The sequence below is a fragment of the Neopelma chrysocephalum genome, unplaced genomic scaffold (assembly GCF_003984885.1).
Source record: "Neopelma chrysocephalum unplaced genomic scaffold, ASM398488v2 Primary Assembly neopelma1_59, whole genome shotgun sequence".
NCBI lineage: Eukaryota > Metazoa > Chordata > Aves > Passeriformes > Pipridae > Neopelma > Neopelma chrysocephalum.
Window position 1 is genome coordinate 14,965,143 of NW_020897714.1, and position 27,369 is coordinate 14,992,511.

The 27,369-nt window shown below is 35.2% G+C and overlaps 1 protein-coding gene across 2 annotated transcripts in view; it reads right to left on the minus strand.

Annotated features, from left to right (window-relative positions):
* NUP205 (nucleoporin 205) overlaps positions 1 to 27,369 on the minus strand; it is a 51,312-nt gene that overhangs the window by 16,093 nt on the left and 7,850 nt on the right. For both annotated transcript variants that reach the window (XM_027680007.1, XM_027680008.1), the window contains 23 exons: positions 26,871 to 27,015; positions 25,786 to 25,945; positions 23,908 to 24,136; positions 23,580 to 23,744; positions 22,623 to 22,798; positions 19,978 to 20,094; positions 18,662 to 18,799; positions 17,439 to 17,589; positions 16,469 to 16,674; positions 14,890 to 15,072; positions 14,154 to 14,204; positions 13,360 to 13,569; positions 12,481 to 12,580; positions 10,192 to 10,329; positions 9,755 to 9,944; positions 8,544 to 8,664; positions 7,969 to 8,050; positions 7,377 to 7,541; positions 5,149 to 5,273; positions 4,093 to 4,207; positions 2,943 to 3,092; positions 1,826 to 1,900; positions 954 to 1,111 (listed from right to left, as the gene is read on the minus strand). In XM_027680007.1, the coding sequence (XP_027535808.1) occupies positions 954 to 1,111; positions 1,826 to 1,900; positions 2,943 to 3,092; positions 4,093 to 4,207; positions 5,149 to 5,273; positions 7,377 to 7,541; positions 7,969 to 8,050; positions 8,544 to 8,664; positions 9,755 to 9,944; positions 10,192 to 10,329; positions 12,481 to 12,580; positions 13,360 to 13,569; positions 14,154 to 14,204; positions 14,890 to 15,072; positions 16,469 to 16,674; positions 17,439 to 17,589; positions 18,662 to 18,799; positions 19,978 to 20,094; positions 22,623 to 22,798; positions 23,580 to 23,744; positions 23,908 to 24,136; positions 25,786 to 25,945; positions 26,871 to 27,015 (3,350 nt within the window). The remainder of the gene's footprint in view (positions 1 to 953; positions 1,112 to 1,825; positions 1,901 to 2,942; positions 3,093 to 4,092; positions 4,208 to 5,148; positions 5,274 to 7,376; positions 7,542 to 7,968; positions 8,051 to 8,543; positions 8,665 to 9,754; positions 9,945 to 10,191; positions 10,330 to 12,480; positions 12,581 to 13,359; positions 13,570 to 14,153; positions 14,205 to 14,889; positions 15,073 to 16,468; positions 16,675 to 17,438; positions 17,590 to 18,661; positions 18,800 to 19,977; positions 20,095 to 22,622; positions 22,799 to 23,579; positions 23,745 to 23,907; positions 24,137 to 25,785; positions 25,946 to 26,870; positions 27,016 to 27,369) is intronic.

Consider the following 27,369-nt stretch of genomic DNA (forward strand, 5'->3'; position numbering starts at 1 on the left):
TAATAGAAGATTTAGAGTACACCAAACAAGTGATGCACAATGCCAACCAGTGTCCAGCCAATTCCCAAGCAGTGGCCCTCAATCAGCTTTCCCCCTAGTTCATATACTGAGCATGACATCATATGGTATGGAATATCTCTGACAAGTTTTGGGTCAGCTGTCCTGGCTGTGTCTCCTTCCAGCTTCTTGTGCCCCCAGCTACTCACTGGTGGGGTGGTATGAAAAGCTGAAAAGTCTAAGTGTAAATACTGCTTAGCAACAATTTAAAGATTGATGTGTTATCAACATTATTATCATCCTAAACCCGAAACTATACCAGCTACTAGGAAGAAAATTCCAGCCAAAACTAGGACAAGTGACAAAGAGGATGTACTTGTACCTCCTAAAAGTATTTAGGAGATGGCTACATAATGACAGATGCAACTGAAGAACTGAGATTCAAATAAGTTTTATTAATTTTTTAGGATTGCGAATTTTTCAGGATTGCAAATTTTTCAGGGCTATTCATTGTACGCTTGTCAAGTACTCATCACAGTGTGACACTATCTTAACTAAAGCCTCCAAGAACTACTGTGGTACACAACTATGTTGCACATCTAATTGTGTACACACATGCAGTACTAGGTAGTTGTGTACTGGAGAACAAAGAAATACATAAGGTAGATGTAACATCACTTGGATGTTCCAAGATGGGAAAAAGATTAGGATAGGAAATATTTCCTGAAAGTGTCTCAAACTGATGCATCTGTCTACCGCAAGTGAAAAATCACTGTGTGCAATGCAAAAGAAATAAACTAATCCCAATGGCTTGCATAAATTATGCACATATCTGAAGCAGACACACTTTTTATGTGAAAGCAAATTTCAAAGTATTATTAATGCACTGATTTTTTATTTTTTTTTTAAAGATATAAAATAGCACATGCAACTCAAAAACATAGACCACTGCTCACCTTGACATTACAGACCACTTGTCCACGTGCATTCTTGTGCTCACAATTAGCAATGACTTGCTCAATCTGAGCCCGGTCAAAAAAATCCAGTTGTAAAGGCTCTGGAATGTCCTGACTGAAGTCGATTGAATCCAGGATACTTAAGATCTTCCTGCGTACTGGAAATGCAAATCAATTCAAACTGTATTCAGAAGTATCAAAGGGAAAACAAAAAATTGACAAAAGGACCTAACTTACCTTTGTAAATCCAAATCTAGATGTGTAAAGTTTCAAAAGAAAGCATTAAACCTTCAGAAAGTGCTATCAATGTATATAACACATTTAAAAATATTTTCTAGAGCCTTAAATTCTTAATGCATTTTATATAGTATTGTTCTCCTTTTATATATGCATGTAATCCAATATTTACATATTAAAGATTCTAATTTTTTCTATAAATGACACCATGCTGGTTTTCAATGCAAGTCTTTTGTAGAGACTTAGAAAAACCATAAGGAATCTGAACTTATTCATTTACTTGGGATTTATATTCTTTGCCATGAAAACACAAATATGTTCAGGCTTAGTAACAGTTTCACTGTTCTACTGTTAGCAGTAAATTTACAGATTGCCACTCTCCCATTCCATCCTTCCATACGGACTCTTCTAAATGCCTTTCCAATTCAGTATTTTTCACTTACTCCAACCATCTACATCAAGATTATATAATTCTCTTTTTTCCCCTCACACTACATAAAATTGTTTCATGTACTGCTGCTGTTTATAAAGTCTATTACTTTATTTTTCAAAGTGTCCTTTCTGGAGGTGGCCCTCCCCCCTGTTCAGGATCAGATAAATTTTACTGTTAAATAATCAACAGTCATAATAGTTACCTTTGGAAGCAGTGTCAAAGTGGAGAAATCCACTGACTGATCGACTGTCATCCTCCATCCCTCCTTCACCATCAGCTGAAGGTAACAAAACAGAATAAATAAATTACAAAAAAAAGTCTAAGTGAAAAATAAACCTACTTTATTAGTACTAAAAGAGAAAGATGGAGAGAGCAGACAGTGAGAAAACTTTCAGATGAAAGTCTTCTAATACAAATACAGCCTTAAAATGTTAATAGAATGAAAACGATACTTATCATACAGAAGCTATCCAATTACACAATATCTTATATTATATTAAGCTGTTATATACAGATCAGACAGTACTAGAAATGCCCAAAAGAGAAATCCTACCCTCCAGTATGAATAATGCAGTTGGGTGGACACTGTAAAATGAATAGGGTATTTAAACACAGTTTCCCATACTCAGGGCTCCACAAGGATGAAGAGAGTGTTAATACTGATAAAAGTAAGGGAAAACACCATACTGCAGTAGCCTGATATGATATTTTCCAGTTATTCTATTTTCTTCACTTAAAGAGTTTTATTGCTACCTGGTTATACTTTTCTCGATTCACTTGTACCCTCTTATGAAACTCTGAAATCTTGCCTTTTTATTTAACATTGCATTTTACATTACATTGGGGTGAATATCATTTGTAGCTACTATCTTCTGTGAGAGAGGGTTGAAAACTTGTGACAGACAGACATTAAGAGTGAGAAACTTTGTCTAGAACTGTTTACTGAGGAAGACCCTCCACTTTCTCTACACTGTAACAACTCTGAACTGCACCCCAAAATAAATTCTTACAATTCTAATTGTTTTTCAATACTCCCCTCTCCTATCTCATAAACTATGTTTAATTTTTATATCAGTGTATACACTGAGATGTTTCAATAATGAAACACAGACAAAGCAACCATTAACAAAAAGATGCCATGATTTCTTTCACTTTGGAGTCTACAACTCCATCATCTTTCTTCCCATCTCTCCAATGGCAATTCCACACCTGATATTGCAAACAAACTGTCACAAGCTTACAAAGAAAAGAATTCAAATAAAGTTTCTCATACTTCCATTTATCCAAGCCTATTTACCCTCACAATAAATTCCTCTTACCTAAGTATGGTTTCACAGGCATGTCATCAAGCAGGAGATGCAGCAGTCTCTGTGTGTGGGAGCGCTGGCGGTTCAGCGATGTCACTCGCATTTCTATAGCTGCAGTCTTCATTAGCCAAGACATTTGATTCAGTGTTGAAATCTCATGTTCTGGATGGGGATAAGGCAACAATTAAAAAATTGAACATAAATAGTATTACTTACTCCAAGGAAAGCATTTTTCATTTGACAAAGCTTTTAGAGGATGTAATTTATTACCAGTTCGACAATTGTTTATGAGGTAAAAGGACAGAGATCTGACAATAGTCATTAAATTAAAATGTAGTTATTGGGAAAACAAATCATACATATACATGCAATTAAGTGTATAGACATACACATCAAATCTGGATACAACCTGTTCTAACAGTCATGGTGGAGAATGCAGTGCTTCATGAGAAAATAGGGTTACTTACAATTTCAGTGAAAATAATCAGATATTTACCCAAAGTGAACTGTAGTTTTAACCACAATTGGTAAGACTTGAACATGGGTCTCCCAGAATCTTCCTATTCTATGTTAATCTAATTTAGATTCCTAAGTTATATAAGAATCACCTACAGTCCTTTACATATGCTGGATACATGTACTTAAATGCTAAGTTTACTATCACTGAACAAAGGACTGGTGGCAAAGTATATGATAAAGTGAATAAGTACATTTATTCAGTTTAAGACACCAAAGAAGAGCTGATTTGAAACATAAAACACATCTATTAGCTTAAGAGTACTTTATTCAAAGGAAGGAAAGATATAGGTGGTTACAACCATCAGCCTTCTATTCCCTCAGTTCTTTGCAGCATTCTTACTTTTCTTTTTTTTGTCTGTAGCATAATCTAACAAAAACTACAATGACAATTACAACATAGATTAGGATTTGCTTCTGAAGACTTGATGCATTCCAAAGCTAAAATTCTTTTAGAAAAGTTCAGTGCTAATAATCTGAACTTCCTAAGTAGGGAGAGTTCAGTCTTTGCAGAATTAAAAGATTAGCAGTGGTTGTAATTAATTCAGTTTAATAATGCTACCTATGTTTCTTCTATCATGCCTAGGGAGTCAAAGAATGCATTGAATTTTAAGCATGCACAATCTCATCTTAGCATAAAAGTTACCTTTGATAGAAAATGGCAAATACTGAAGCTGAGTGAATAAGAAATCCTGACTGGTCCTCAGATATCTCATAGTTGGACCTGAAGTGTCAGAGCACGCACACAACTGATAGATCACCTGGCAATCAAAAACAGTAGATACCTATTAATGGAATTTATTTTAAAAACAAACCAACGACCAAATCAAAAGATGCATAACACTGTTTTACTGGTCAAATAATATTACCAGTATTTACAGTAAGTTTTCCATTAGCATACTCCAAAGTGGAACATATTACTTATAACAGATATTGAATTATTACATTAAAGGACTACCAGCATGTGGATGATTACAATGACTGTGTGTTCATAACAGGACACTAGATCAGCCTGTTTGTTCAGCTCACTTAAAAATGAGTGTCTTTTTCAGTCTTCATGTTCATCAAGACAGGAAATGTAAAAAAATTTCCCCCCCTTCTACAGAATTGCCTTTTGCTTTTATTAATGCTTAAAATCCTTTCTAGATTCTGTGGATTTTCAACATGATGCAAGTTGTAATCACATGATTATATGATTTAAGTCCAAACATCAGCTACCTCACACATACGTCTAATTCAGCTGTCTTCCCCATTTCACTCCCTCAGACATGCATACATACATTCTGTCACGTCTCCAGAATAAATCAGAGAATTTAATTGGTTTATTTGGGATTATATGTTACTTGCTGTCAAACTACACTTCCACAATGAAAAAAATAAAATAAAAACTGGCATATCGTCACAACAGATTCAAAGGTTGACCAAAAATATCTAGGACATTAGTTTTAAAAGCATATCCCAATTCCAAGTTTCTGACATGAGTGCAGATTCTTTGATTTCTGTGACGCTATAAGATATTACTTTTTCCACACAGAAAAAGGTAGAATAGAAAGAGTTCGACATTTATAAAAACCTAACATATGCATTTTAAAAATAAAACTATTATCAAAGTCATCAACCATCTGTGTTCACCAACCAAGAAGTAGCTAATTTTATTTAGAGCCTACTTGCAGTATATGCCAACAGAACATACGCTGAATACCTGGTAACAGAGTTCTGCAAGATGAGGAGATTCCCGAACTGCTGTAGGCCCATTCCTTGTTTCAGTACCCTTCTCCAGTATGTTCAAAATAGCATGAAGGCAAGTCCGTGGGCAACCCAAGACACCTTAAAATAGAAAAATAAATTCTTAACATTCTTGATCTTACTTGCCTCCACAGCAAATATAGGTTAGTACATCGAATTATGGAACCTAAATTGTTCAGATACCTCATGCTGCACTATACTGCTCCACAGAGCTACAGCAAAAACATCTCGCAAAGTTTTATCTCCACTAATTAAAATCAAAGAAAGAACCACATTTCAGCAAAAACCTAACAAAAACATTTATAGTTAGTCTGTAGGTGAATGAATTTGAATTTTTGCATTTAAACTTTACCTGAATACCCATTTGACAATTTCCAAGAACAGCTTTAAATTCCTGTCTTTATAATTACAGCCATTATATGACTAATGCTCGTAAAGGCACCTGACACTGCAACCAAGGGGAACAGGGAGAAGATATAATACTGAAGTCAAAATCCTGCCTTTTTGCATTCTTTCTTTAGCCAATTAATTCTTTAATCGACCCAGAAAGATGTCCTGAGGCAGTAAAAGCATCAATAATCACAGTTCTTACAGGGGAAACCATCTTCTCTGTTGGAACATGTATAATTGATGCTTTCATAGGAAATTACTATCTTGAGGCACATGTCTTATGGTCATTATTTCTTCACATTATTAACAAGCTAATTGAAAGAGGTGGGCAAGGCTCTCTCACGCCTTTTCAACAAATTTCCCCACCACTGACCTAACATATGATTCCCTGTAACATTGTGTTGGTGCATTATCAATTACCTGTACTGTGTAACTACTGAACTTCACAATATCCAAAGAAATAAAATTCAGGTCCTATCTACTCTTCATTTAGAACTATGAAGAACTAAAAACTGCTGGGCCATAGCTTCCAATACAAATCTAAAGATAATGAGAAATACTCTTCTCTAAATACTTAAAATCAAATGATCAAATGTTTGTTCAAACTTGTTTATATAAAACATTGTTAAAAACTATTGTGAAAGAATCTCATACTTCAGACTGGAAGGGACACCAGGACATCTCAACACCAAACTACTGCTTAGTTACAATATTAGATCAGATTGTTTAGGGCTTTATACAGTTCGGTCTTGAAAATTTCCAAGCACGAAGACTGCATGACCTCTTCTAGCCAGCCTGCTTCACTGTCTATTGGTAAAAAAGTGTCTCCAATATCCAGTTTGAACCTCTCTTGTTTCAATTTATGCCCACTGCCTCTCATCTTTCTGACATACAGCTCTGAAGAGTCTGGTTTTATCCTCTCATTACTGTCTTTGTAGGCATTCAAGGACTTCTGTTAGGTCCCCTCAAAGCCTTCTTTTTCCAGCTGAAGAAGTCCCATTCCCTCAGCTTCTCATCACAGGCTTAGTAATCCAGCTCCCTGACCAACTCTGCTGGACTTGCTCAGGTTTATCAATGTCTGTTTCGTACTGAATACAAGTCAGAAACTGAGGAGGCAAACAAGACACGCTAACACACTGTTATTCTCATCAATTCAAGAAACTTTAGAAATGCCACTCCTGTTGCTTCAAAGTTCATATTCTCACATACAGATATTAATACAAATAAATATACAGTATGAATATTTAAATATATTAATATATTCCTATCAGTAGAATGAAAAACCACCTGTTCTAAAAGGTTTTATTCTACAACATTAAAAAACAAAATTGGTTTTCTTCCCTGTAATTAACTTTAAATGGGAGTCTGAGGAGGGACAGGACAATAGTCAAGCAGTATAACTAGTTCAAAGTGACAATCTGCTTTGTAGATTCCCATGTTGTCATATGTAGGTACTTCTTGTATCTTTAAATCAATTTTCTTTATACTGGGGACACTATCACTCTGCATAAAATAGTAAATAAAGTAATGTTTCATTTCTAAATTATCATTTTCCCCCACAATTCTAATTTCAAGTCTGTTCCAAAATCCAACTTAACCAAAGGATCAAATCCTGAAGTTGTTTAAATGCTGCATTTGAGTATCAATATATCTTTTAATTTAGCTTTTGAGAATTTGAAAAAGGCCTTAATTTTTAAAGTTAAAAGGAACTGCTTTTCCCCATGGATTTTCCTATAAATGTTCTCAGTGTTGGTAACAGAACTAATTAAATATCACATCAACTTCTCTTCCTACCTGGATCTTGCAGATTTGTGGTGCTGACAGGTTTCTTTAGTTCGTATCCCAAGAGATACAGAGCAAGGCTGGGAGGACTACACTCAAGAGAGGTGATAAGGAGATTCAGAATATGGATCCTTGTTTCATGGTGGATTTGTGCACGCTTCTTTTCAGGCTCCAGCTCTTGATTAGGGCAGAAAAAAAAAAAGAAAAAACAGATGAGGTGAATACTGAAGTGAAGAAATCTATTTGACAGAATAATCCTCAGTCTTCAAGTTAAATAAAAGAATGTTAAGGGATCAACTTATATTAATGCAGAGGGATACAAGACCAAAATTCCAAATTGCTATTAATACAGCTCTAAATAATACATCCAAAGCAATGTTAAATACTTGTCTTCTAAAAACAGACTCAGTTTGTAGTTTGCTCATCATACTATGGACATATCTTAACAAGACATTGGTGCTTTTCATTCTGTTAAAGGTCCAATTCTACAGAAAACAACAGAGGAGGAGTGTTTTCTGACCTAAAAGCACTTTCATCTCTTTCAATAATTTCTTTCCATGCAATAGACAACAGTTTAAGCCATTTTAAGAAGCCTTTTACATACCTTCATCTGGATTAATTAGTTCTTCTGCATCTTCATTATCCAAACATTCCACGAACCCAGCCATCAGCTTCTGGCTAATACTCTGTTTTCCACAATGGAAAGATGGAAACAAAGAGAATTTTAAGAGTATTAAAACCAATACTTTTCATATAAGTTGATAGAAGTTCTAGACAAAAATTATACAACCTGGCTAATAAGCAGGAGTTAAGAGTCCCAGCTGTTCTAAGCATAGGTTAGCAATTAGCCACAGAACAGAAAAAAAAAATCTGTTGTTGTTACATATGCTAAACTATCTGCACAGGTTGAAGACTACAAAATTACAAAATAGTCTCCATATCTTAGAGAATATTGTCCTTTTCCTTCTTGCAAACATTCATGATTTTAGTTTTTTCTATTAATGAAATAATTGTTTTTCACAGGGCCACAGTAGAAGACTGTTTAGAGGTAAGTAGATACATGGCAAAATAGAGTTTTAATATAGTTGATGTAGAAACCTATCTTTTAAAATAACATGATGGAGCACTAGAACTTCTCCATCACTTTCTCTTTCCAGATTCAAAGAAACAGACACTTACCTGATCATGTGTGAAATCACCAACTAGTTTTATCTGGATGTTGGAATTATCAGAAATACAGCACAAAATCTTGGCACTTTCAAAAGCCAGTTCAGGGTTGCTGTTTCCATGGTAAAGATACCTTTAAAAATACAAGCTTATTGTAATGAAATTGTTGAGAATTTTACTATTTCAAGATGGTATTGCACAGATGAGAAATTAAACATTCAGAACTAAAACATTTACAAATCATATTACATGAGATAACACTAAACCTACAAAAAAAATTTCACTGTATGTGAAACAACGCTTCTCCATGAGGAGAGAGGAGTATGCTGAGTAGGGATAATAACCCTTCCTGGAATTTTTACCATTCTTTTTAACAAAAATCTACATTAAACACTGCAGGGTAAGTTAAGACAACTGCTCACAGGCTCGTAAAAGAAACATGGAGAAAATACCTTCAGATCACACTGAAATGAGCATCACTGAAGACCACAATTAGCTAAAATCAACTACTGCATGTACTGAAAATAGGCAAGATAAAAAAATTAAAAAGATCTTAAAAGGGATACTTTTTAAAAACTATTTGTTAACTATTGTTATGGTAAAAAAGAATATAAATGAAAGGCAAAACACATACACAGAAAGAATTCAATATTTTAATGCATTCCATGTCAGAATATCACTGCATTTTTATGCACTCAATTCTACTAGTTATCAAAATGTTGATTTGTCTGTAAAGTTATTATAAAATTAAAAAGTAACAGATGTCAATGAGAATTGGAAATCCTGAAGTTTCACATTTGAAACCAAGTTTCATTACTAGCCCTATACGTTTAAAACAGTAACTAATGGACAATGCTGTAAAATATGTGGTCAATAGCAACCAAAAGAAGCTTAACTTTCGCACTCTATGACAATCGAAGTCTGGGGCAAAATGAAAATTATACGCAAGGGAATCACTGAATATAACACAGCCAGGAGGAAATCACAGGGGGAGTGTGGGGGGGGGATTCAGAAAGAAAAAATATAAATACAGATCCCAGTCTTGCAGTAGACAATCACAGACATACCACTTGTGAAGACATTTCCCTCCCATCAAAAAAAAAAAAATTCATGAAATGTTCTGTGCAAAGAGAAGCACTGGCTAGGAAAACTAATGAAAGGATCCAGGAACCAAACACTTATGTGCCTCCAAAACTTCTCCCTTCTTAGTGCTTTGCACGTACCTAGCGATATTCACCACGTGATCTGCCTTTTTAGTGCGAGGATTGATTCCTTGAAGCAGCTGCTCCAGTGGTGTGACAATAAGGGAAAGGTGGCTCTCCCGCAACAGATCCATAAAAATATTCTCCTTCTGTAGGGTTAAGTTTAGAAGTGCAAGGCAATACTGTACAGCTTTCTCTAAATGCTTCTTCCCTGCAGTGCACAAAGAACATAAGATATACAAAGGAGCAGCTAAATAGACAACATTCATAAACCTCATTCATCAAGCCTTGCAACAAGAAAAAACCTGTCAGTTGTTTACTAGTAGGAAAATTTCCCCCAAAACACAAGTTTTACATACAAGAGGAACAACATCAAGTTACAGATATGCAATGTCAACTTTAAATCTTACTTATTATACATTTTAACTTCACATCAAAAATAAATTCTAGGCACATACCAGGAAATGGAGCATAAGTATCCAGCTGCTTAACCCCTTCTTCCAGCAAACTAAGGCAAAGTTCCAGCATTGGGGACTCATTCAATAGATGATACATCAAATTGAATCCAGGTGGTTTATATGCTATTATTTCTTCTCCTAAAGACAGAAGGGGTAAAAAAACCAAACAAACACAAACCTCTATTAGAGAAACCTTCCATTGCTCAAACTAGCATAAGCTAGACAAGCTAATAGCTCCTGTGGTTGCAAGCAACATCTAAATAGATTAAACATCCTACATACAAAGTCTTCAGAGATTTTCTCACATAGAAGCCATTGAGGTAATTTTAGAAGTTTGGGAAGGGTTGTAATGGCAATTACCATTACTTTTCAATATCTAACAGCACAATTTCAACTTTAACCAGCTAAGACTTTTCCCAAGTAGATCTGACTTTTGATTCAAATCAATGCTAGTACTGCATACCACACCAGAGCTGAGCTACATTAAATGGTTTTGTAAAATAAAAAAGAAACAGGAAAAGGTTTACATCCCCCCAAACCTGCATGAAGACGAGAGAAAAAGCATTTCCAGGCAAAGAGAAAGTCCACTGAAACCCTGATGCTCATAGTGTACACACACTTGGACGTCTGTAGCAACTACTAGCCTAAAACACAAAAATCTTCATGATATGAAATACAAGACTAATGCTTCTGATATATCTAGTCTCCTAGTAAACAATGGTGGATAAAAGCAGGAGAACAGTAAGACTCTTTTTCAATATGCAAGTGAGAATGAGAGAACAGTTTCTTTTGGCATCAGCTTAAACAGTCCCCTTCTTCCATTCATTCTGCGTCTGTGCTGCTCTGTCACATGCCAATAAACAAGCCACGCCACTGCACATACTGAATCCATTCAAAAAATGGATCTAGTCAAAAGGAGATAAACCCATTTCTTTAATATATTGTGTATAAGTAGTATGGCCAGTCTTCGCAAATGAAGATTTGGGAAAGGTCTTTTACCTTTCCAGCCTGCGCAATGGATTTTTTTAGGTGAGACACAGCATGCGCTGAACTGAGCCCACTCTTTAAACCTAAGGTTCATCTGCCGGGGCCAAGCAAGCTTGGACAATGGCAGTGAGGTCCTCAGGACGTAGGTTTGTTTAGAGTGACCTTCTCATCATGGATGGCCTTACAGGGCTGACGAGTTCCATCTGCCCGGGGGAGTGTCCCTGACTGGGAATCGAACCCAGGCGGCGGCGGTGAGAGCGTCGCATCCTAACCACTAGACCACCAGGGGTCCCCAATATATTGTGTAATAATAATGGCCAGTCTTCGCGAACGAAGATCTGGGGAAAGGTCTTTTACCTTTCCAGCCTGCGCAATGGATTTTTTAGGTGAGACACAGCCTGCGCTGAACTGAGCCCACCCTTTAATCTTAAAGTTCATCTGAATGATGTATAGATCTTTACATGCATTTATATAATGAATAACTCCTTATTTGAGACCCCTGGTGGCCTAGTGGTTAGCATGCAGGACTCTCACTGCTGCGACCCGGGTTCGATTCCTCGGTCTCCCGGGCAGATGGAGTCCATATATTGTGTAACCCACAAATAATCGTACAAGCTGAAGGACTAGCTGAGGACAGGAACAAGCTAACAGAAATTTACTGAGCCAAAATAATGGCTCAGTATGCTGAGCTACCAAGTACTGTTTGTCAAAGTATGAGGCACAGAGGCCTCTCAGACTGAGATGTGCCCACTGGAGAAGCATGTCTAAAGTTGTTTTCACTTTAGAAGTGGTTCTCACAGCTCTGTACTGCTACAAGTAAATCGATCAGCATGAGGATGGAATTCATGCTAAGAAACTTCGTATTAAGAAAAAAAATCTAGTCCCCAAATAAGCCTTAAATTTCCTATAATGAGGCAACTGTCATCTACTTTGGCCTTTTAAAGAATAATTGTCCAGAATTAAATGACTTCAGGTCATAATTCTACTGTACTGTCTACTCTGAATAATTAATATATCAATAATATTAATATTAAAGGATATAGCAAATACGACACTTTTAAATTAACCCTATGAGTAGTTGTGATTTGGATACAGACCAAAGAAATTCAGAGGAACAAGCCCAACACCAAGGTGTTGATTAAGTGATAGTATGTGGACAGTTCTCGAACATCTTCCCATCTTAAACCCTTGGTCTGGCTTTTCAACAGCTTATTTGCAATACTGAACAAGATCCTAAGACAGAGGCAACAGAGCAAAACAAGTTACAATTCTGTTTGTCAGTGAACAAATGAACAAGTTAACCTTGTAACTCCACATACTGGTCCACAAAGTCTTCAAGTTGAGGTTCATAGTCCCGTAGCAATTTGTAAAACACTTCCAGGACTACCTCAGCTACTTCCCACTGCAGAGAATCACAAAACAAAGAGAAACTCATACACAGAATAAGATTGATACTGCAGCAACAAGACAGAGATGACAAAGTATACAACAGGCAGTGCAGTAATGTACTGGATCAGAAGTATGGCTAGTATTTCAGAATTAGACAGTCATGACAACAACACTTAAAAGTCATCATGTCAAATAATTTGAAAGGCCAAGCTTTCTTTTTGAAGTAAAACGGAACACTGAAACAGATTACCTATTTTAGTCTCTATTGTACAATATACATTAGTATATTAAAACTAGAAGCAATAAGGAGCCTTTACTAGGTATACAGCTAAGAACAGATCATGAATATCCAGCTTCCAGGATACAGTTTGGCATTTGCTTTCATTCAGAAGTATTGTAAAACAAAGTCAAATTCCTTAGTCCAGCAAGTCAGAAACATTTTCTGAAGTAACACTGAGAAAAGAACAAATCTGACTTGCAGATTTGGGCATGTGATGTGCAGAAGTCATTAGCCACATAGTAGAGATGCAGAATCCTGTATAGCAAATTGAAATTTAGCAATATAAACTTTTTTTTAAAGGATACTTTATACAGGTTCCTTTGAAGTATATCCTGATGACTCAGGAGTTGAAAAAAAATCACCTGTTTACAGAATCAAAACACTATGAAGTGCTCTACGTTACTTTTGCTGCATCAAACTTGCACAACTTCTCAAACATCTAAGCCACATCAACAGTGCCAAATCATTTTAACTACATCCTAAGAAAAAAAATATTTACAAACAAAAATTACTTTTTCAGCAGCTCTCCGGTAAGCTCTGGTGCGGAATCGGAGAAACACTGAATCCCTGAGGAACTGGAGATAGGGATCAAAGCCTGGGGGGCGCAGACCTGCTCCCAGGTTAGCTGGGAATGAACTCTCCACTAGCGTGCTGATGAGTCGACAGAAGGCACGAGTTAAAGGATATTCCTCACATCGGGACTCAATCTCATTCAATTCAACCTTCCCAAGAGGACAGCAAACATAGAAGGAGGAAAAAAATCACAATTTTGGAGGATGAAGAAACATGTGAGAACAAATAATATAAAAGCATCATCTGTGAATTACTTTATAGTGAATTGACTTAGCATTTTTGTCTACAGTACACCACAAACAGAGCAAAAGTACAAAGCATCAGATCTGTTATTTCAGTTCAGCAATACACTTCTATTAATTTCTGAGCTATTAGATGATATGCCTCAACATTTACATACTTTGCTTTTATTTACCACTATTATTAGAAGCAAAGTGAGCTGCACCAAGATGTAACAAAAGTGCATCCAGTTTAGAAAAATAGGAAAATCTTAGTAAGAAATGCTTACGAGGAATTTGAGGGTTTAGATGCTGTTCTGTTACTAAGCTGCAAAAATGAGTAAAGTTTTCCAGAAATTACAAGCAGGACTGAAAGTAAATTACAAATCAGTGAAACCACAGCACCTATTAGAAAGCTTTCCCATGGACTCGCAGCAGAGGCAGCCTCTGCAAGTGTTTCCCAAACTCATATGCAGATGATCAGAGAGGCTGCCTAGCTACAGAGAAACTCTTACCTCAATACCAATTGCTTGTCTCTGGCCTGGACTTCTCACAGTTTGTAGTATCTTCAAAACAGAAAGAGAAAGGAAAACAGACAAACAACGTATTTTACATAATTCAAGTGCATCTCCATCATTTCTATTGAGTAAAAGATACTCATTACCTTTTAGATTCAAGAAGAAGTTTTCTAAATCCTCTTAAAAAACAAAAAGCCAAGATCTTTCTGTCTGAAAGGCTGGATTATATGTTTTACACTTGTATGCTTCCAGCTTTACATTCTCAAAGATCTGCATCATGTTTATTGTTACACGAAACAAAAGGGCAAAAATACTTTCACATTACTGATTTTTGTTTTACATTGGCTAGGGGAAAGATATTTCCCTCATTACTGCTTACAATGGTATATTTTAGGGAATATCATAAATTAGGAAGCAAAGGTGGTGAGATGTCGTTATTATCAGGCTTTCTTATTAGCAATTAAAAATGAACCAGCAGTTGCAGTTCAAACTGGACTGTCTGCTAGGAAACCTGTACTTATGTAAAATGAGAACAGTCAATGAGACCTCTGAGGCACAAAGCAATACTGTAATTTTCAAAGTCGTTCCAAAGTATTAACTAGGTGAGAAAAATTATATTCAACAATGGCCAAAAGAAAATTTAGGAGGAAATGCAATGCTATTTCAAATACACTACTGACAATTTCAACAAACTGGGATACTATAGTACTAAGCACTGAAAATCCTACAATACCTGTGTATATTCCAGAGATTGCCAGAGTGAAGCAGCTATTTCAGGAGATCTTCCAAAAGCAGTAAGGGTTTCTAGTAGCTCTGCTTTCAAAATAGGAGGAATGCTGCACTGCAGAAGTCCCAGAATGACCACTACTGGTGTCCACTGAGGGTGCTCACAAAGAGCCAGGCGAGCATTCTCACTCTATGGAGTCCAACAGAAAATAAAACTGCAGATTACTACTTTGAAGGTTATTCATGTCTTAAAACCTCTAACTCACAGTTCAGTATCAAAGATTCCGCTTTGTACTTGAAGGTACATGAAACATCAGAAGAATGGCAGACAATTTCAAAGCCAACCATTTTAATTAAACAAAAAGCCCAATATAATGACTCACGAGTACTAAAATTGTGCCTATCCATACACAAAAATTGTGTGGATAATATAAGCTTCTTAAAACAACTCGCTTTTTTTTTTTAATACACACACACATGGAATTAGTCTTTAAGTACTTATATTCTAGATGGTTCCTTCAAGAGGGACTTTTATTAATATTTCTATTATATATTTTCTCTCTATTTCTATATATTTCTATGAACTTAAACTGCATTTGGACATTGGCTAGGAACTTACATTAATTTCTTTAGGAACAGGATCATCACTCATGTAAGCTCACTAGAGACTGTAAGATGAACCACTGGACAGGAACAAGCCTCTACCCTCATCAAATGGTAATTCCCTGCATACTTAGAAACAATTTACTTCATCCTGTGTTATGGTTTGATGATACCATGAAATATTAGTTTTAAGAGTTCCCTTTTCCCCCACACTTATCCAGTGCTGACATTACAGCTCACACAGGATCACCCTATTATCACCACCACCAAGGATGATTTTTAAAAAGCCTAATTAGGTTCACTGATCCTGTGTTGTCTTGTGTTTGTGTCAGCAAAACCAAGGTACCTCACTATATCACAGAATTTTTAGGCTGCAAAGTCTGGTGGGTATGGAAGAGCTGAATTCTACGCTATTCAGAATTACACAGACAATTCACAATACAAAATTATGCATTGCAGTTTTATTCTTCTGAAATCCTCTTCCAGTCAATTCATGGCACATTTTACACTCTTGGTTTGGGGACATTTTAAATCATAACTCCAGAGGCAAGTTTCACACTTGATCAATTTCCTTGTCAAATTTCTATCACTTCCTTTTGAATTCAACTATTACTTTTGCGTTTTAAAACTCATAAACAAATGCAAAGAATTTCCCTACTTCATAGTAATTTATTGTGAATATACTCACTTCTGAAAGATATCCCCATTATCACCACCAGTGTCAAGAAAACAAGAAAATTATTAACACCAGCAACACAGAATAAGGCGTCATCTCTTCCTGCTTCACCTGGACTGTGTGTTTGGTCACTACAGTTATTCCTGATGCTTCCCATACTTGTGGAGTTCACTAATCAAATGACAACGATGCTAGGTAAATTTTCCCTATGTATCCTTTTGGTCAAGGAGAATTCCACAGCTGCATGATGATGACTTGCAAGGAAAAAAAAAAATTAACAATAAAAACCAAACGAAAGGCTACTCACCCAATTGACTATAACAGTGGTCAGCTGTAAAAACGCAATTAATCCATCCTGTTCTTTCTGTGTGATGCCTCGGAGAGGCAGGTGACGATACTGGACACTATCTGCACTTGGTAAGTCTTTCCTTAAGTGCTCATGATAAAGCATCAAAGAGTGGAAGAAATGCTCCCAGGAGACAGGACTGCCACCTGCTCCTTGGATGTTTTCCGCTAGAAAAATGACAAACAGGTGACAAGATTTTCTTTCTACCCTTTCACAGGATAACAAGCAGGGTAGTTAAATTTAAAAGGAAAACTTTCTTTTCTAAAGGAAGAAATAAAGTTCAAAGTAAAGCTATTGTTTCCACTATTAGTCACTCAGGTTTGGGGATTTTTTTGTTTGTAAAAGCTTTCTTTCGCTGAGGCAGAAAGGTGTGAAAAACCAGCACAAATAAGTTTTTAGCTTATGAATTGGAATCTTTGCAGCATTATTTGGATCTTCAAAGTAGGATTGGTTTTTTTAATAATTTGACCAATGCAAAATGAATGCAAAGCACAGGACTGACCAGCACCTCTTACTTTGAGAAAGTGCTATTCTATTAAATCAAAAAAATTCTAACAGAACAAAGTGCTTCTGAAAAAACATTCAGGAAAGTTACACTGTATGTTTTGTAAATATAGTTAACTTTAGGACATTACTCATTTTTTGTTTTATAATAAGCAATATTGATATTCTGCATTTCTTAAGGTGTTAAGACAGTGTTTTTAAAAAACGCATTGTTTTATTACGTGAATTGCTTGCTAAGGTGCTCAGACATCTAACTACCTAAAGGGTCTTTTTTTCCAGATTACACTTTCAAGTAAAGCCTTCTAATTTCATCTTTGTACTAATAATGAAATGTTAAAACTATGAAGCCACAATTCGTCTGAAATGAGTCTCTGCATTTTTCGAAAGAACAGGAGTTGAGAAAGAGCTGAAGTGCCACTTTTCTTACCATGACTACTGCCATTGACTTTTAGCAAACTAAAGCAGTAATGAGCACACTGTGGCCCACTAGCCAGTCCTCGCAGCATTTTCAAGTATGGGATGTAAATTGTGGAAGGAAGTAGATCTCCCATTTGCCTAACAAACTTTGACAAGACAACCTAGAACAAATAAAGATCAGTGTTTAAAAAAAAAAAAAAAAAGGTAAATATGAGTATTTTAGGAAAACATTAGGCAGGAAAAGTCAGAAAACAGATTCTAATGTAATCGGGGCAGGGCAGACAGGTGGAATCACAACTCCAATTAAAAAAAGTTCCTTTATAGGCTGGCCTATTCTGTCTCTCTCTGAAGGTGAAAACACTTGTTCAAAGAAGAAATAAACAAAACAATTCATGTGATTGGGAAGGATACTAACTCTCCATTTCTGTATTTCCAGTGATAAAATTTACTTCAGCTCACAAATGTTCCACAGCAGTATTACTAACACATCTCACAGTGCAAGAGATATCAGAAAACAATTCATTATGCTTGTCATATACCTGCACAGTAACTCCCATACACAGTGGTTCCTTCCAGGGTCATATTAGGGTGTATGCAGATTGCACATGGCCCCAACTCAAGTTGCCTGTATTGTGGGTAGGTCTTCGGGTGTGTCCAATTTGTCTCGTACTAGGTTTTGCCTAATGCTGCACAGTCTTTCAAGAAGCATTGAAGGCTGACAGCATCCCAGATATCTAATAAGTTTTGGAATGTCTACTTCATCTGTTTACATAATTTCTTCATTCTGATTTTAAGTTTTGTCTCATATGGACTATAATCTTTGGACTTTAAATAATTACAATATTCTTACGGATTCTTACCCCCTAAAATACTATCAACTGCCGTTAATAAAAATTTTTTTTATAGTAAAGGAATTTAACTTCTCAGTTACATGCAAAAGGTATGCAGAAGTTATCAGACACCAGAGCAGTATCAGAATTATTTAGCAACTGCAACAAACCAGACCTAAAAAACATTTTCTAAGAGGTTAGTTAAGACTCTTTCTTGTTAAGTTTATTGACAAGCAACAAGAACCATGCCATGCAGAGCAGGACATATGCAGATAAGCCACTGAGAAAAGGTAATATCTTCTTAGAGGCTATCTGTAATAAGGATACCAAAAACTTTGTTGCTTGGGATTTTTGTTACTTTAGTTTCAAGTTACTAGTAATTACTCAAGAAAATCTAGATAACCTGGCGCTGAGGGGGTCGCTGATGAGCTACTCCAAGGTAGGACCCCATGATGGTGGATGTCTGCAAGGGCTCCGATGGACACCAGTATTCATGAGCAAGTTCCAGATTAAAGGGGTCTTTCCTATACAATTCAGCAATCTATCAGAGAAAAGATGATGTTGGAAAAATATCAGCTATAAGAAGAAAAAACAGTTACTTCAACAATAAGCACCACTTCTGGATTAGCTAAACACATCTGAGAGGCAAAGCATCCCACAGCTGGTGTTTTATTTCTTAAAACTCTCTGAAAATAAGAGCGTCTAAATAACAGTATAGGAACAAGTGACAGAGAAATTCAAAATGCACACATCAGCAAAACTTTAATAACTTTCTAATTATTATAGATTGAATTGTTGTAAGAAAACAGCGTCATCTCTCTTTAAATAACCATATGTATACCTTCATACATTGAATTTACAAGTCAGCCAGTACCATGAATAGAAATCTTACCCGTTATCTGAACATACAAATTTGTCAGAGTAAATTTTCACTTCTAGTTCTTCATTTAAGTTCACTATATATCTCTGAGCTGCCTAAGAAAGCATTTCCTTACAAAGTTTCCTGCAAATGTCCTATAACCTTTACCTTTGGAAAAGACAAGTAGTAAAAGTTTTTAAGTTATTCATGAACAGAAAATAAGAAAATGCCCTGTTTAATATGTAAATCTGTTTTCCGATTTTTTTGAAAGTGCAGTTAAGTAACCTTAATAACTAATATTTTAACAAATATGATTATTTTATTTTCATTTTATTTTTTTCTATTTTCTTTATTTTATTAAAAATATTATAGAAACAGATCTTTTTTAAAATGTACACCCTTGGTCAAAATTCTACTGAAATTAGGGAATTTGTAATTCCACCAGCCTTGATGGGGTCACATTGCCTAGACTAATCTACAGCAAATACAAAACAGTGTTCCAAAATTCTCATTACAAATATATCAACATGAGAATTATTTAAACATATCAATTATTTATCAGAGTGTCAATAGTAAGGTTAACCCGCTAAAACCTTCAAACATAGAACATAATGCAGTATTTACTTACTAAACAAGAATTAAATGACATTAACATAAGAAAGCAAGGCAGTAAATTAATTCCTTTACATGAAACGTTATAGACAAGTGTCTATATTTAAGGAAAAAAAAATTTTAAAACCCTAATCCAAAAAGAGAAAGGTCCAGCATCATATGGTATCATTCAGATACAGGTTTTCAGATGAAAAATGAAAGTCACAATCACTATTTGCCGCAGTAATTTAAAGGAAAATAGGACTTACTAGAAGCATTAAATGCTCCAGATCTCTCCGAAGGGAAATAGGTGGATCATTACCCATCTGAATACTCATGTGGATCATGCGAGCATCTTCATCAGCACGGTTTCTCAGCTGTTTCACCTACAGAATTTATGAAGTGAAAAAAACCACTTCACCATTAAAGGCTACTTCTGTTTACAGTTACTTCATGATTTGAAAAGTTCTAAACTGATATAATTACTTTGGACCCAGTCTGTCTCAACTAAAAGCATTACCACGTCTATTAACACAATAGGAAATAAAAAAGAAAAAAAGGAGGGGAAGAAGAACTGCACCAATAAAAAAAAAATAGCCATTTAATCAGCATCTTAAACTCCTCTGTGTTGAAAAAGCTAATTACTAAACAAAAAACAGCTGACATTTAAAATCGAAAAGCTTTTGACATGACACCCCATCAGCAGCTTATAGAAAGTAGATACGAAATAAAAGTCAAGTTTTGTTAAATATTAAGGAGATATCGAGGATCAAGAAACAGAAGTAAGCAACCAATTCAACACATCAAAAATTAAAACATGGTTACAGTCAACAGAGACTGGTTCATGGTCTACAGTACCATAATGTCCAAAATTGAATGAGCAGCAAAATAATTGTCTCTTTAAGAAAAAATAATTTAAAAATAATAATAATGAAAAAGAAAAAATATTTAAAACTAGAAATAACTGTGGAAAGGGTAAGAGCAAACTAGCTAAAATCAGTGTACTAACTGAACAAGAACAGAACTGGTAAATGAAATAATGAATTATTTGAGGTACTAAAGCAAATTATCGATTTCTGAATGAAGGTAATGCAATCAACCAAAAGATATACCCAAATTCTCACTGGCAAGCAGCATAAATGCTAAAACTATAAGGAGGAATTAATTAAAATGCTGACTTACAGATTTTAAAAAAACTGAACAAAGGTTAATGCAGATATACAAAACAAAACAAAGATCCAGCAACACAGACACTTCTCTTTACCTAAAATTTGAAATTCAGTAGAAATAGTTGAGGACATAATCCAACCACTACCTAACAGCAGTTAAGACAAAAAGTTGCCTTGCAGGGCTATATCCCAATTGCTTGCTAACAAAGTCTTTCCTGTGAAACCACTAGTATTGGCTTCTCTCGAACTGGAATACGAGCCAATGGTCTGATTTTGGCTTATATCCTGTATTAAAAAATCTTAGTTGTAATGAAAATCTCTCTTCATCTTCAGGCATTAGCTACAATCAACTGCAAACCTGAGTCAAAGTGAAAAAAACTGAAATGGAAAAGAAAAACTCTTCGCAGAGATAAAGAATCCAGTTCCATAATGCAATGAAGATGAGATGTACCAACAAATCAAGCAACAGCCTTGGGATTTTCAGGCAGTTCTGTGGATGCGGAGACAGGGTCGTGTCTGTTCCAAATTTAATAAGGCAGAAACCTCAGCCAGGGTCAGCTCTTCAACTTTCATTCAAAAATCTACCTTATATCTCTAATAAAAACACTTCATCTTTCATAAAGCAACACCATCCAATGAAGAACTGCCAGATTGTTTAAGGAAATTTCACAAAATACACCTCACATATTCTCCATATATTCTTAAGGGCTACTGTGTTTGTATTACAGAAAACACCGGATGTGTGCAGCCTTCAAAGCACGTCCAAAGCCTGTTAATATACTAAGTGTTGTATGCAGGCAGCCACTGCAGCAGAGATATAACTGTAATTTATCAACATGAACCTGTTGGAACTGACATTATACTTGTTTTATGGATATTCTGTGGGTTTAAAAGACAGTTTGAGAAAACAATATGCAACATCAATAAAAGCTGTCTACAACATGTTCATACATGCTCTCAAAGATTCTTGAGGCTCAAATACTGTTTTTCCTGTCAATATTGTTCACATTCTGTAAGGTTACAATGAAAAATATATGGTTTTAAATCTGCCTTTTTGCACACTGAAAAAAGTAATTGTTTGGCAATTCTAACTACAGCTCAACACAATGAAGGCCACAAAATAAAGTCTCCATCAATTGAATGTGTTTTCATAGAATTTTGATTTTCCATGTCTAATCACAAGATATTGCACAAATGAAACTGTTGTAATTGCTTCAAACTTTTTTTTAAACCCTTTTACAGCATTTTTACTGTTCTACTGAAAAAGGTTGCTTATTTTCCCAACAACTGATACTACTGAAAAAGCAGAATCCCTCCCCTTAAGTATGGAAAAGACCATTAGTAAAAGAATAAATTAAAAATGAGAGACAAAAACCCTAAGTTAATTTAGGTTACACTACTGTCTGTATTAAAAGAAAAAAAAAATCAAAAAATCAATACCCACATGCATAGCCATCAATTTCAGCATTCACTTCTATTTTAATCATGTAAAACAAAACTACTTCCACCACAGAAGTTTCTTTTGCAAATCTCATCACACTGAAGTGTTTTAAAAATCACATTCTACTTCAGTATTCAAAACAAACCCCAAACATTATGACTTTTATAAAGTGAACAAGTTTTCTGAACCACAGGACCTCAAGCTGAGGGTCATGTCTGAATCTCTATGCTACCTGTCCAAATGTTAGAACTATAGAAGAGATACCCACATTTCTCAATAACTGCTGTTCACATAAAAAACCTACCTTCATTGGCATGAGCGCAAGGAAGTCCGTGACAAGGTTGTGAATTTTGCGAATGTAAAATTCCTCCTGGTAGAAATTTTCAGACCCCACAACAGATTCAGTCAGGAACAGGAAGACATAATCAGCAATGGCTAGCTCTGCCATTGCCTCATCTGCCTCAGTGAATTCTGCAAGAGCTGGGCAACAGAATTCACAAGAGGGTAAAAAATAAATAACAGTAATCTGTTAACAAGCAAAACGTATTTCAGGATATCCAGCTGACATGCAAATTTACATGCTTCTATCAACTGTGTTTTTTCTACCATACAGGAAAAACGCTAGACTGGAAAAAGATAAATTAATAGCAAGTGATGACCTCAACTTTCTGCTTTAAGAAGTGTTAAAATGCATAACCCATTTACCCAAAAAAATCTAAGGCAGTGAACCAAAAATCACAAAACAACCTTAATTAAACATTAATTATAATATAATGCATTTTCTTTAATAGATATTCTGGAGTAGACTCAATTTTGACCTATTAGGAAGCCTGAAAATCTTGTGAAGTTTAGAGAAGAAAAAAAACAAAATTATAAATAGATTCATCCTCTCAAGATACTGAGGTTTAACATGTACAGATGTAAATAATTAGAAATCTATTCTTAATTCAAGCGTTCAAATGATATTAAAGCTGAAAATGCAATCTTTGAATTTTCCAGTATGTTAAAATCTCTTTCACTTCAATGAGGCACTATGTAATATTATTTTCTAATAACTGACTACTTCTAAATCTGTGTACATTTCAGAGCAATTCAATTCTTGACAACCAAACTCACATGCTGAGAAAGCTTTAAGGAGTGTCAATGGTAATTTTATCATAAAGGTAAATACTAGCACTTCAAAAAGGTAATAGATACTTTGACTTACACGATTTGCAAGCTGAATACTAATGTGCAAGAACTGCACTTTAGGGTAATTTACCTGTCACATCAGATAATTGGGATATTCCTCTTAATGTCAGCGCCCAGGCTAATCTAACAGTAGCTTGCAGGCCTGGTAATTTCCAAGGCTGGGATTCCTGAAGACGAGTGTGTATCGTTGCTATGTACTGTCTTTCTGCTAGCAGAGGGAGCCGGTGCATCAAATCTTGAAGAACAACAAAAACAAACACAAAACCAATACTCAATAAATGAATTTGAAAACAAACATGCAAAATCCTGTCTATTTGCTACTGATCAATAAAGAAATTGTTTAAATAACAATTTATCCATCTGTACAATGTAACATCTGGGAAACCTCCCAGCATTACCTTCACGATCCTCTGTGCCTTGTTCCAGAAAGCTGACATCAAAGCAGTAAAGGAGAGCCATGAGAAGAGACAAGTTCACACCGTCCAATGAGCCATCAGCTTCCACTGTTACCTTTTCCAGGTAACTTATGAGGATTAGAGTGTCATCCTTGCTCAGTGGTGACTGACAAGTCCAGACAAACAGACTTTCAGCCAATGACTGTCGGCATTCTTTAATGAGGTCAGAAACCTTTAGAAGAAAAATCAAACAAACAAAGGGTGAATATACATACTCTAGTAACACATTCAATTAGTCTTTCTCAGTCAGTCATGATGACTAGGTTAAGTTAAAAATTACCCTAAAGACAGCAGCTACAGAAAACGTTGGGTTTAATTGCTAAACAACAAAGGCACACTTCTGCTTGTTAAGTGCATTCATATTCCCATGTATTTCATGAGAGGTGTGAGTGGATACCCAGGAATATGACCACATGCAAACCAGCATCCCTGTCAAGGTCAGGAGATATGAATCTATATAGAACGTATATAGCTGTAAATGTATCACACAGAAGCCACACTTCCTAATCACACAACTGCACTGGCAGTTATCTCCAGATAAGGTCATAGTCTTTCCCTTACCTCAAAAGAGATGCCCTCAATTGACTATACAAGTACTTAACACGTAAGACATTGAGAAATAAGAAAAACATTTAAAATTAGAAATTCCTTCCCTGAGACAAAATATTTATATCAACTTCAGAATATAAACATAAATTAAATTTATCATCCCCTATCATATATGGAACAAATATCAAGCCCAACATAAAGGCTACCAAGCATTTTCATACTAAAAATAGTATTTTTCTTTTTATTTGGCAGATTATTGCATGCTACAATACAAGTAAGCACAATAGTTCTTGAAAACAAAGTTTGTCTTTTTTCTAACAGTTACACCAAAATTACCTGGTTTTGAACAAACATCTCATTTAATGTCATTCCTCCTCCCAGGCTGAGTTTTAACTGCTTTAAGTCTTATGAACCCAGTGGAAGTTAAGAAAAAAATAAGGCAACTACGATATTTCATAATGGTCTTTGTAAAACTATATTTTATTTAGCTAAATTATGAGCTTCTAGTAACATTCTTATCCTATATCCATTGTACCTGGCTAAATAAAAAATAAAGTGCTATGAGCATTTTATAACCTGTAAAATCATATTCACGGTGATGAAGAGAGAAACTTTTCAACATTTAACATAGCAAGAGATTTGTGCACAGACTCCAGCAGAATAATAGTTCTAATCAATACAGAGGGAAATACGGTATTCCATTTAATACAAAAAAAAAACCTGCTAATGCAAAACATTAAATGGATTTCAAGGTAAAATTAAAGTAAATTAAGATAATTTAGGTAAATGAGAAGGATAATCTTTGCATAGTTTCTAGATAAATAGCAAAAGTGTCAAACTAATTCTTTCTTTGGTGGAAAAGAAATTGACTCATTATTACATAGAATAATTTTTAAATGGATCACCCATTAGAAGGAAGTTCAAAAATTACAACAGTAATGTTTACAATCTTTCTGCTAGAAAAAATATCCTACAGCAGTTAGTGTCGATTTTTTTTTTAAAACTACACATAAATACTGTGCTTACTTTTCTATGTCCTTGGTTACACATCACTAAAAATAAGGCGTGACCCAGCATGTTGAAGCAACAGCAAAAGAGAAATGCAGGAAGCAATCTGGATCCCACACACTCATATTGCACAACCCGTGGAGTAGTTACTCTGATCTCTCAGACAGTAACAGACCTTGAAAAAGCAGAGAACTCTTGATGGTCTAACTGTATTCTAATCTGTTCAGTAATACAGAAAAATATTCACACTCAGTGAGTATTTACCTCTTTCCGATGTTTCTCACTGCCCAATCCTCGCTCTCTCTGGAGTTTATCAAATTCATTATTCAAATCAATGTGAGACACAAGTGTAAGGATCTTCTGAGTCAAACCCTGCTCCATTAAGTCATCTGTAAAGCGTGTTGTCATGGAAATTAACTCCTGACTATAACAGAAAGAGTATAAATTTAACAATTAATCATACTTTCCCAGTCACAAAGGAAGTCTAAAATAATGAATCCCATCAAATATATTTGATAACAAAAAAAATGTACAAATAAATTATATACAGAAAGTAAAGATGTGCCTCACTAATTAGTAAGCAGTATTTTCTCAAAACATTATGTTGAATGGATACAAAGTCTTTAGTAACTCTGCAGGTGCAGGAACACGGAATATGAGATACAATGGGGATCAGCTAGTTAAGATTTCTATTCAAAGGAAAAAGTCCTATACGTAAGATGCACATAACTCACAAGCTCACAGATTCTTTCTTACTAGTAAATGCAGTTATCCAGATACTGAACTGTACTGAAGTGGTAAAGCTAATTCTAATGTAATCATTTATATTATGTTTCAGAATTTATATTTACACTAGAACACATCTTTTCATCTTTCTGTAGTCAATCAATCACTGTGCACTGGAAGTTAGCAAAGTGTATTGCTTTCTTTTTCAAAGTGAAAAAAAATAGCATATAATGTTCACCAGTAGACAGTGCATTCCTTTAAATAAAGGCAAGAGCCCAGTTCTCTCATTTTGCAGTACGCAGGAAGTCAGAACATTGCAAGGTTCTCAAATAGTGAGTAATTAACACTAGTTAGAGCAACACCTACTGGGAGGGTTTTTGAAACAAAACAGTGCCAAAAGGTGAAGTAGCACAAAAGAATTGAAAGTAAAACACATATCATGTCCTTATAACCCAATAAAAATATGTGCAAGAAACTTTAACATTATGCTTAAAAAAAGAACATGACAGCTGCTGCATCAGGTTATGAAAAACAAACAAATGTGAGAATATACATATTCTCTAATTAGTCCTAAAAGCATTCAAAACAAAGAGCTTTGATCAGCGTATCACCCTAATACAGACCTGAGTTCCAATGTCCACGTCTTGCCTTGGCGTGACTGGATGAGGGTTCGTAGTGAATTGGCAATACATCTTTTTCCATCCCAGTACAACAGAACTGCCACTAGACCTCTTGTAAGGCCAGGAAAATGAGGTTGCTGATGTTCTCCTAGGGAAAGAAAATGCACAGAATATTCCAAAAAGTTGAACATACACACTTTGACAACATCTCTGTATCTTTGTATTTCTAACTGAAATACAAATATAGCATTTAAAGTAACTGTGGTTATTCACTATCACTTGGATTTCTTTTAGACACTTAAATCACAGATATTTTGTGCACTATTATTAGAGTTAATATTCAACTATTAAAACATCCAAAAATAAAAAAAAAAAGTGTAAGGCCAAACACATCTTAGTTCAAATGGTATTTGCAACTGATATGTACCTATCTTCATAATCAATTCTAGCTGATTATCATAAAAATATCTTTTTATTCAAAATTAAAATTTCTGCCAGAATT